Source organism: Chiloscyllium punctatum, chromosome 8 (assembly GCF_047496795.1).
Source record: "Chiloscyllium punctatum isolate Juve2018m chromosome 8, sChiPun1.3, whole genome shotgun sequence".
Classification (NCBI taxonomy): Eukaryota; Metazoa; Chordata; class Chondrichthyes; order Orectolobiformes; family Hemiscylliidae; genus Chiloscyllium; species Chiloscyllium punctatum.
This window is the reverse complement of record NC_092746.1, coordinates 56,516,619-56,528,936: the sequence shown is the minus strand read 5'-3', so window position 1 is coordinate 56,528,936 and position 12,318 is coordinate 56,516,619. Positions and strand designations below refer to the sequence as shown.

The 12,318-nt window shown below is 41.2% G+C and overlaps 1 protein-coding gene across 4 annotated transcripts in view; it reads right to left on the bottom strand.

Moving 5' to 3' along the window:
- The window catches only part of ddc (dopa decarboxylase), a 114,242-nt gene that overhangs the window by 91,331 nt on the left and 10,593 nt on the right, over positions 1-12,318 (bottom strand). For all 4 annotated transcript variants that reach the window (XM_072575613.1, XM_072575616.1, XM_072575615.1 and 1 more), the window contains exon 4: positions 11,168-11,287. In XM_072575613.1, the coding sequence (XP_072431714.1) occupies positions 11,168-11,287 (120 nt within the window). The remainder of the gene's footprint in view (positions 1-11,167; positions 11,288-12,318) is intronic.

Below are 12,318 nucleotides of genomic sequence, written 5' to 3'. Positions count from 1 at the left end.
CACAAACTTAAACAAAGCACCGATCTTGGATTTTATCTTCTCACCCTACAACTGTATTTTAAATTCAACTATACTGTGATTGCTCCTTCCAAGAGCACCCTAACTTTGAGATCATCAATTATACCTACCTCATTACACGGGACCAGATCTAGGATAGTTTGCTCCCTCATGAGTTCCATTACATACTGTTTGAGGAAACTATCGCTGATATATTCTATGAACTTCTCTTCAAGGCTGCCTTGATCAACTTGGTTTGACCAATGTATATGTAGATTTAAATCCCCCATGACAATTGCCATACCATTTCTACATGCATCAGTTATTATTTTGTTTATTGCCCAGCCTACTATAATGCTGTCATTTGATCAGCTATACACTATGCCCCTTTTTCCCCTTACTATTTCCATCCACACAGATCCAACCTTTTTCTCCATTAATCCTATATCATGTCTCACTACCATCCTGATGTCGTCTTTAAATACCAGAGCTACACCTCTTCCCTTTCCTTCCTGTCTGTCCTTCTGAATAGTTTGATACCCCTTGCTATTTAACTCCCAGTTGTTACTACCCTGCAACCATGTCTCTGCAATGCCCATTAAATCATATCTATTCGCAATGATTTGTGCTGTCAACTCATTTATCTTGTTTCAAATTCTGCGAGCACTCGGGTAAGTAACCTTATGCTAATTTTTATATCTTCTTTTTGAATCCTAACACCTCGACCAGAAGAACCTTTGTTTGAAAACATTCTCACTTTTTCTGTCACTACCACATCTTAGGAGTACACTGCTCAGCTGCTTCTTGCTTTTAATTTATTTTCTTGATTCTCTGTGGTGCTGCAGGTTTTGCTTTGGCTGCAATTTCCTGAGGCATTATTACTGTTGCCAGAACTCAGTACCTAGTACTAATTGGCTATTGGGATGGTCTTAGAGAACTCCTGCACTACCTGCTTCGATTTATGCTTAAGGATGTCTAGCCATCCTTAATTATTTCAACAATGACCCTTTCGAAGTAGGGATCTTTGCTGATATTTCCACAATTTCATTACCATTTGGAATTGTTTAAACTTGCTCAAGTCTACAGAAAGTAGCATGATACATGCTGAAGGACATTTTCCTGATTTTAAGGATTCCAAGCACATCACTTGATACCAAACATGAACATAGTGGTTGTGGGCTATAGCATAGATAAAGAAAATAAACAGAGGTGCCAAAGAGCAGAACAAAGACAGCATTTTCAGTAGCTAAGAATGTGTCTTTAGGCATAAATTGTTACATGGTTCCTTCCAGACTGAAGGAAGAATTATTCAAGTTTTTAATGTTGCTTCATTGTAGAAACATTAGTATTTGAGCCTTTTTAAATTATATTGCACTATTTCTGAAAACTGGAAAAGTGACGAGTTTATTCATGTGTTAATGGTGTTGCATAATGTGTAGACATTCTACAGTATGTGTTCATTTGGGCTTCTTTTAAAACAGACTGCATGCTTTCTGAGATCAGTTACAGATTAGTAGATTAAATAGACTAGATGCCCCTCCATTAAAGCACCTGAAAACAGGTGGCATAAATGAAGCTTAGAAGAAACTTATTAACTGAAGAATCTTTAGAATGCAGATTAAATTATCACTTTATTGAAGCTGAGTCAACCACAATATTGTAAAGGAAATTATGTATTCCCAAGTAAAATATTTGAAGATGTGATGACAGGCAGGAAATGTGATCTTATTAGATAACTGCAATAATACTGTTGAGGCAGAACATAGCATATTCCTCTAACTTTGCACACTGTTTTATTTTAAATATAAATTATGATTTGCTAGCTTAATTTAAATTGCTATTTCACTAAATTTTAAAAAAAGCCACTCCAAATGCATGTTTTATTGGTGTAGCAGGGAGGAGCTTGATAAGGAAGTCTGAAAACTATCTACTGAGACCAATCTTATTTGTGGAATAATTTTATGAATTTGCTGCCTTAATAATTAGTTTCACCTCAAGTATTTGGCACAAATTTTTATCAACTAAAAATCATATCTACTAATATATTTGATCTGGACATATGCCCAAGGAAAGCAGGGAATTGTAAATATGAGGAAACAAAGCTGACACTAATTTGGCACAATTAGTTTTATATTTGAATTACCTAATTTTCATTTGGTACAGAACATATAAATTAGTAAGCAAACTTACATTATTTATATTTATCTTAGCATATACATGCAGGAGTTCATCAGGGTTCTGTTCAATGTCTAGCCATCCTTAGTTAATTCATCAATAATCTTTTTGCCAATATAAGGCCAGAACTAGGGACATTTGCCAATGTTTTCACAATTTCATTACCATTTATAACTTAATCTGTGTTGGCATGCAGCAAGACTTGGACACCATTCAGTCTTGAGCTGCAAAGTGGATATGCAGCACTGACATTGAGGACGAATCTCATCACTGAATCACCACTGATCAACATCCCTCGTGGCTACCATTGACCAGAAACATATCTGGAGTTGCCAGAAAAGTACTAATTTAAGAAACAGGCTAAGAATTTTGCTTACATACCTCTTGATTCATCAAAGCTTGCCACCATCTACAATCCACAACTTAGGCATGTGATTGAAAACTCTTCACATGCCTGGAATAGTGCAGATCCAACACACAGGAAGCTCCTCAACATCCAATGTAAAACACCCCACTTGACTGGCAATCTATACACCTCCTTCCACATTCATTCATTCCACCACTGACACACAGTGGTAGCAGTGCGTACCATCTACAAAATGTGCAGCGGCAGCGCACCATGGCTCCTTCCACAGAACCTATCAAACCTGCAACTTTGATTACCAAGATTAGCAAGTGCAGAATTGCATTGATAAAATTAGGGATACCAAAACCATTATTTTACATCCCCATTTCAAACTGCATTCCCCAGCTACTGACTCCAGACTTCTCCTGGCAACAGTCTGAGTTTATGCCACTCTCTCTACAAACTTAGTGTCAGATTTGATCCTGAACTGAACTTCAAATCTCACATTCAAGTTATCTATTAAGACTGCCAATTTCCACCTCTGTAACATTCCCCCATTCACTCTGATTCATCTTATCTGCTTCCGAAGCCTTCGACAATTCCTTCAGTACCTTTCAAATCTGATCATTCCAATGCTGGTTTCCCACCTTCTACTCTCCATAAATTTGAAGTGATCCAAAACATATCTGTCCATGTCTTAATGCACAATAAGACCCATTTCCCTATCAGCCATGTGTAGTCTGACTTACAGTGGCTTCCGTTCAAGTCGCGTTTGACTTTAAAAGCCTATCTTTGTTTTCCAGTTCCTCAATGGCCTTTGCCTCCTTATTTGTACAGTCTCATTCAGCTCCAGAGTCCTGTGAGATATCTGAGTTCCTCTAATTCTGGCCTCTTGAACATTCCCAATTATAATTGTTCCTCTACTAGTAGCTTTGCCTTCAGTTGGCCAGGTCCCTAGTTCTGGAATTCTCTCCTCACATCTTACTGCTTCTTTACCTTCCTTTCCTCTGAAATGATACTCCATAAAATTTAACCATTGAACAATTTCTCATGTGGCTCAGTGGAGATTAGTTTATAACGCACCTGTGCAGTGTCTTTAAATGTTTTATTACATGTATATAAATATGAGTCATTATTGTTGTTTTTGGAACAACCCCATTTGCAAGCTGCTTTCCAAGTGACATACCATTTCACTTGGAAATTTATTGGTCAATAGATTAAAGTCCTAAAATTCCCTTCTAAACAACACTGTAGGTGTACATATAGCCTTGAGATGTGAGTGGTTCAATAAGTTGCACACCACCACCTTCTCAAGGCAATTTAAGAGAGACAATAAGTGCTGGTCTTGCCAGCGATGCTCACAATCCCTGAATGAATGAAATAACTATTTGCAGAAGCTGCTGCAATATGTTCTGTTTCTATAGTGCGGATGAAATTTAATGCTCCCATTCCACTCCAGGAGTGGCTGGCATGTGGTGGGGAACCACAGAATCAGATATCAAGATTTTGATGTCATGCCTGCCACCTAAACATCTGTACTGGTATTTTACTAGTCTCCCCAAATGAAAATTTAACGCACTCTTCCTGGCAATGTATTACCAATGAACTTAAGGACAAAACAAAGTAGCAAACATTTCATTTCTATTCTATAAATTAAGGAGATTTACATTTTGCAGTGTACCTAATTATTTGTATGATGCATTTATCACAATATGTAATCTTGTTATTTTAAGCAGTTTTAATGGTTGTCTGTCAGTATGTCACGATTTATGATTACCCATTTTATTTTTATTGGCATTATAATTTGACACTTGCACTCATGGTAATTTTTCAATCAACTAATTATCCAACCATCTGCCTATGAGTAGTGGGAGCAGAGAGTGGTGGTCTATCTACCCTAGGGCCAATTGGGGACCTCAATGGCAAATAAGTGGCTATTTAAAGGATTCATAACATTCCCTAGATTTTTGTTAATAATGGATAGTGTCAAACTATGTGAGCTGGGGTACAATTTCTGTACTCAATGGAGGTTAACACTCTATGTGGATACTCCGCATCTCACATGTTGCCTTCTCCCCTCTGTCCCAAAGCTGACACCAGCTTCCCAGGGCTCATCAGCCTGGTCCCGGTGAAACCCTGAAATAACCTAGTTTTTCAGATCCACAGCTCCATGAGGTTGGAGACAGCCTGTGGGCTCAGGAGCTGACACTTCTCCCAGTAGTTCTGTTGTCTCCCAATTAATTCATTAGTTGGCAGCCTTTGAATACAAAACTTGCTCCCTGACCAGATGGAAGGCTCAGCCTGAACCAGTTAGCTGTCTGACAAGATCAGTCCTGGTTTTTCAACCTGGAAGGTGGGATGGACTGAGAGGTGTGTTACCATATCTCACAAAATTCTGACCTGTATTTCAATAATCAATCAGATTATTGACTGACTCAGAAAATGGTGTTCTTGAATGGTCACATAATAGAGCTGCTGGGGACTGTAATATTCAAACTTCCTCAACTTGGTTGAAGGGCTTATGCCTGAAATGTCGATTCTCCTGTTCCTCGGATGCTGCCTGACCAGCTGTGCTTTTCCAGCACCACACCCTTTGACGATGATGGCTGATTTACAATTCTAATAGTTTATGTAAAGGACTAGAAATATTAAGGCTCTCAGCATTACATAGCACACAGTGTTGCGTAGCAACATCCTCACTGGCAGTGAAGCCTCGCAATTTCTGCCCTATAATTGCTGGATTTCTTACCAGATGATCTGTAGTTCTTGCACATCACAGAGCACTTTATGTATCTGAGTCAGCTCTTATAGTGGGGGAAGCTTAAGTTGCTAAGATACATTTTACTCCACGGCTGAAAATGCAGACAATTGTTGCTATGGTGAGCCATGCAAAAGAGGAAAAGAAAAACTGGTCAACGCTGACGCATACTCTTTCACTCGTCAGAAATCTATAGTGCAATTTCCTTTCATCTGCTGCCTTTTTCAAGCGCTAGCTGAAATATATTTGCAATCAGTCCACTACCAGATGATAGACTTAAAAGATGACCAAATAATATTCAAACACATGCTTTGCTGACATCAAAATTATATATCAGAACAAAAATGGATTTATGCTGCCTGTCTGCTATTATTGTAGGATGCAGGAAATCAATATTGGTAGCAGCTTTACAGATTCCAATTAAGTTGGAAAGAACTTTGCTATAATAACCATTTAACAATATTACACGGCTGAAATTGCAAGCAATCATACACCACCAACAAAGAAACTGACATTTCAGAAGACAAAAATCAAATAATGGGATGGATGGCTCATAAGCTGTGATATTTGAAGCTTTTAATCAAAATAAAGATCACTGCTCTTTGAAACGTTATTGCTTTCTGTACTTGAATGAAATGTACATCTTTGGTACAAAATCAGCTTCATTATCATCGCAGTATGAGGTTTGCTTTAGCCATGTGTGATTCACAAGGCAACTCTCACTAAATAATGCTCCAGCTTAAGGAAAAAAGGGCCTGAAATTTAAACAGGGTACTGCTATGATAGCAGTAAATATAGAGAGTCAAATATTACTTCCATTGTTATAGCGGAGTTGTCTTGTGGACTAAAACTGTTTTTAGAAAGGAAGAAACATGAACCTAAAATGGTTGCAGTGGTCATCTAACCACAGATTGAAAGAAACTTCCTGAGACCTATGCAAATAAACAAAGGTGTCTAATTTGAAGTTACGAAAGGTGATTGCTTACTGGTATTATTGCTAGACTATTAATCCAGGGACCTAGGTTTGAATCCCACCATGGCAGATGGTGGAATTCGAATTCAATTTTTAAAAATCTAGAATTAAGAATCTACTCAAAACCATTGCTGATTGTTGGAAAAAACAATCTGGTTTACTAAAGTCCTTCAAGGAAGGAAATCTGCCATTCTCACCTGGTGTGGCTTACATGTTACTCCACACCGAAAGCAATTTGGGTGACTCTCAACTATGCTCTGAAATGGTCTAGCAAGCCATTCAGTCGTAACAATTGCTACAAAGTCTCACAGAAATGAAAATTGATGGATCACCTGCCATCGACCTTGGTACCAAAAAAGACAACAGCAGAAATAGCCCTGGTGACCCTGCAAAAAGTCCTCCTCACTAACATCTGGGAGCTAATGCCAAAAATTGGGACAGCTGTCTCACAGGCTAATCATGCAACAGCCTGACACAATCATACTCACCGAATCATACATTACAGACAATGTCCCAGACACCACCATCACGATCCCTGAAAATGTCCTGTTCCACCAGCAAGACAGATCCAGCAGAGGTGGTGGCACACTGTTATATACTCATGAAGGAGTTGCCTCAGAGTCCTCAACATTGACTTTAGACCCCATGAAGTCTTATGGATTCAGGCTAAACATGGGCAAGGAAACCTCCTGCCAAATACGATGTACCATCCTCCCTCGGCTGATGAATCAGTTCTCCTCCACTTTTAACCGAGAGGAAACATTGAGGTTGGCAAAGGCACAAAATGTACTCTGCCAGGGGTATTTCAATGTCCACCACCAAGATTGGTTTGGCAGCAGCACTACTGATCAAGCTGGTTGGGTCCAAAAGGACATAGCTGCTAGAGAGAGTCTGTGGCAGATCGTAACAGAACCAACAGAAGGGAAAAACATACATGACCTCATCCTTACCAATGTGCCAGCTACAGATGCATCTGTCTTTGACAATATCATAAGAATGATCACCACACAATCATGGTAAAGATGAAGTCCTTATTCACATTGAGCATAACCTCCATCGTGTTGTATGGTACTACCACTATGGCAAATGGGACAGAGTCCAATCAGACTCCGGCATCTATCAACAACAGCAGAATTGTACCCCGCACAATCTGTAACTTCATGACCTGGCATAACCCCCCACTTAACCATTACCATCGAGTCAGGGGATCAACCATGAGCAGGAGCAGCACTAGATATACCTGAGGATGCATTGTCAACCTGGTGAAGCCACCAAACAGATCACTTGCATGCCAAACAGCATAAGCAGCAAATGATAGAAAGAGTTAAGCGACCCTACAATCAGACTGAAGCTCTGTAGTCCTGTCAAAACCAGTTGTGAATGGTGGTGGACAATTAAACAATTCATTGGAGGAGGAGGCTCATCAAATATCCCCATCCTTGATGATGGAAGAACCCTGCACTTGAGTGCAAAAGATGAGGCTGAAGCTTTTGCAACAGCCTTCAGCCAGAAATGCTGAGTAGATGATCCATCCAGGCCTCCGCCAGTGGTCCCCAGCATCACAGATCAGTGGTCCCCAGCATCACAGATCAGTGGTCCCCAGCATCACAGATCAGTGGTCCCCAGCATCACAGATCAGTGGTCCCCAGCATCACAGATCAGTGGTCCCCAGCATTACAGATCAGTGGTCCCCAGCATCACAGATCAGTGGTCCCCAGCATTACAGATCAGTGGTCCCCAGCATCACAGATCAGTGGTCCCCAGCATCACAGATCAGTGGTCCCCAGCATTACAGATCAGTGGTCCCCAGCATCACAGATCAGTGGTCCCCAGCATCACAGATCAGTGGTCCCCAGCATTACAGATCAGTGGTCCCCAGCATCACAGATCAGTGGTCCCCAGCATTACAGATCAGTGGTCCCCAGCATCACAGATCAGTGGTCCCCAGCATTACAGATCAGTGGTCCCCAGCATTACAGATCAGTGGTCCCCAGCATCACAGATCAGTGGTCCCCAGCATTACAGATCAGTGGTCCCCAGCATTACAGATCAGTGGTCCCCAGCATCACAGATCAGTGGTCCCCAGCATTACAGATCAGTGGTCCCCAGCATCACAGATCAGTGGTCCCCAGCATCACAGATCAGTGGTCCCCAGCATTACAGATCAGTGGTCCCCAGCATCACAGATCAGTGGTCCCCAGCATTACAGATCAGTGGTCCCCAGCATTACAGATCAGTGGTCCCCAGCATTACAGATCAGTGGTCCCCAGCATCACAGATCAGTGGTCCCCAGCATTACAGATCAGTGGTCCCCAGCATCACAGATCAGTGGTCCCCAGCATTACAGATCAGTGGTCCCCAGCATTACAGATCAGTGGTCCCCAGCATTACAGATCAGTGGTCCCCAGCATCACAGATCAGTGGTCCCCAGCATCACAGATCAGTGGTCCCCAGCATCACAGATACCAGGCTTCAGTCAATTTGATTCACTCCACATGATATCAAGAAATGTTTAGAGAGACTGGAAACTGCAAAGGCCACGAGCGCTGACAATAGTCCGGCAATTTTACTGAAGGCTTGTGCTCCAGAACTTGCCACTCCGCTAGCCAAGCTGTTCCAATACAGTTACAACACTACCAACAGTGTGGAAAATTGCCCAAGTATGACCTGGCCAATTACCTCCCCATCGGTCTACTGTCAATCATCAGCAAAGTGATGCAAGGTGTCATCAACAATGCTATCAAGCAGCACCTACTCAGCAATACCCTGCTCAGTGATGCCCATTTTGGACTGCACCAGAGCCACTCCTTACCTTATTACAGTCTTGGTTCAAATATGGAAAAAAGAGCTGAATTCTAGAAGAGAGGTGAGAGTGACAACCCGTGACATCAAGGCTGCATTAGACTGAACGTATAATCAAGGAGCCCAAGCAAAACTGGAATTAATAGGTCTCATGGGGAAAACCCGCCAGTCATATCTGACACATAGGAAGATAGTTGTGATTCTTGGAGGTTGGTCATCTCAGCCCCAGGACATCTCTGCAGGAGTTCCTGTCTCACCTTAAACCTATGTGCTCTAGTTTTGGACTCCCCTACCCTAGGAAAAAGACCTTGGCTATTCACCCCATCCATGCCCCTCATGATTTTATAAATATCTATAAGGTCACCCTGTAGCCTCCGACATTCCAGGAAAAAACACCCCAGCCTATTCAGCCTATCCTTGTAGCTCAAACCCTCCAACCCTTGCAACATCCTGCAACACTGTGGAAGATTAAGCTGCCAGTCTTGCCCTTCCCTGAGTCATATATCTTCAATAGCTATGATATTGCAATCCCATGTTCCCACCATGACCCGAGTTTATCTGCTTTACCTGTTGCATTGAAATTAATGTAGCTTAATTTATCAGTCTTACCTCATTCTCTACTTTGGTTTTGCCTGCCTTGACTATTTGACTTGCATTGACCAGCAGGTCAGGCAGCATCCGAGGAGCAGGAGAATCGACGTTTCAGGCATAAGCCTTTCTTCAGGAATGAGGCTGGTGTGCCAAGCAGGCTGAGATAAAAGGTAGGGGGGAGGGAATTTGGGGGAGGGGCGCTGGGAATACGCTAGGTGGAAGGAGGTGAGGGTGATAGGCCGGAGAGGGGGTGTGGGCGGAGAGGTCGGGAAGAAGATTGCAGATCAAGAGGGCGGTGTTGAATCCAAGGGTTGGGACTGAGATAAGGTGGGGGAAGGGGAAATGAGGAAGCTGGAGAAATTTGCATTCACCCCGTGTAGTTGGAGGGTTCCTAGGCGGAGGATGAGGCAGGTAGGACAGGTCATGGGGACGATGCCGAGCTGGAAGGTTGGAGCTAATCTAGACACCTATATCTTCAGGCAGAAATGGATTATTCATTTTGGGCTCTTCCTGAGATTCTCAAATGCCAGTGTTCAGCCAAGTTAATTTACTCCGATCTGAAATCAAAAATTAACTGCGTTGCAAAAAGGCTACGATATTCTTACAACATTCTGGCAATAATATCGATGACTTGTGGCCATATCCTGCCAGCTATTGAATGATGTATGCATTCACAAGGAAATTGAAGAAACCTTGAGCAAAAGGTAGCAAGAAGATTCCCGACATCAAGAGCAAAAAATTCCACCTTTCAAAAGCTGTTGAACTGCAAGGTAAAATTATTTCTAGTAACTGACCAATTTGCAGATTTCCACATCCACCATCTTCCTCACTATTACATCATCTCACTTGATTGATATGCAATTTCCTGTTCTCCCACCCACTGGATTGAAACTCAATGGTGCCAGTTATCAATGTAAAGTGGTCAAAGTAACCGAAAAAAAAATTCCTTTTTTTAGTGATCAGTAAAAAAGTAATGAGATATTCTGTGTTTGTGTGAAGATAGGTGTGATACTTCACTAGGGTTGAGAATCTATGAATGATTTTGCTGGGAAATGGGTTTAATCATTCTTTTTGCTGTTATTGTATGTCTAACTGATAGATTGCAAAGAAGACAGACCCAACGGAGTGAGGGGAGGGGAGCGAGGACATGGTGCAGTCAGTTAGCTGCATCATCGATCTGCTTTTCTCACATTCCAATCACTTAATCTGAACTATCAACATCCTTTCTGCCTAAGCACTCCATCCCTTCCCCCCCAACCACGTATTGCATAGATGTCTCCCACGCTCCACATTTCACGTCAGCTCAGTTGAAGAGTCATGTAGATTCAAAACGTTAGCTTGCTTTCTCTCCATGGATGCTGCTTGACCTGCTGCGATTTCCAGCATTTTTTATTTTCAGTACAGATTTCAGCATCTGCAGTATTTTGCTCCTATATCATAAACTTGCCATTATTTTTCCTGCAATTTCTAGACAGTTATAGTGCTTTACGATCTTTATAATATTTTCCTGAGCCTTTTCTTTTACCTGTATCACTCCACCACCTCCACTGCCAGTCACAGCCAGAAATTCTTCAGGCAGATTCAGCATCTTCCCCAACCAGTCAAGCATCACAGTTTCCAACTCTGAACATGCAGGGCTTGCAGCCTAAAGGCAACAACAGTCATTTTTTTACACTTCATGAGCTTAAACATTAATGATGTAAGGTGTATTTTAATTGTTTGAATTAACACTGTTTAAAATAAAATACTGTCTAATGAGCAACATTAAGTTAGCAAACACAATAAGAATTTTTTTTCCTTGGTGGGATGTGAATGTCATTGGCAAGGCCAGCATTTGTTGCCGATATTTAATTTCCTATTCCAGGACCAAATAACATTCTAACCAGTCTACCACAGAGTGGGAATTTACTCAGATCCTTTTCTCACCATATCACTAGTAATTTGGCTATCTGCCAAATAATAATGCTGATGTGGGAATAACTTAAATGAAATTCATCAAAAGTTGTTTTAGTGTTTAAAGTATTTGAATTATTCAAGCAACAGAAGTATCAGAATCGAGCATCTCCACAAGACTGAAAGGAATTATTTTGAGATGTGTGATGAAATCCATTTTTACTGTGTATCTATTCAATTAAGTGTAAGCTAGCAAGTCCTGAAAATTGCAGCATTCATGGATCATTTTGTTTCAAGGGTTTGCTGCATTTGACTGTTCCAAAGTGTTAGTTATATTTGATTCCATCTAGCAATATGGACTGGGCTTGTTGCAAAGTTTTCTATCGATTTCTCAGAAAAGTGAATAGGTTACTGAATAGCCAATTTTAAGCATTTGGATAGAGGCATTCAGAGGAGAAAATTGTTCCCTGCTGGTTGCTTGTCAGTCAGGCATTTAGCTGCACAGCGAAGCTATTCCATCAAGAGGGGCAGCTACACCAAGTTATGACTCAGGAGGAGTCCATGGAATTAAGTCCTTAACCAGATCATAACTTAACTTTGGGGGCTTTTGCGGGATTTGAAATTAGGACTTGCTGGACTTACGGCTAGTAGAATTTTAAGGTGAATTGTACTCTACATATTGGAAATTAAAATAATTTTGTCAGTTGTTGTGACCTTTCTAGGGAAGTAAGATTTATGCTTGACTGATTTGCAAGAATTAACCAATTAATAGCATTACCATAA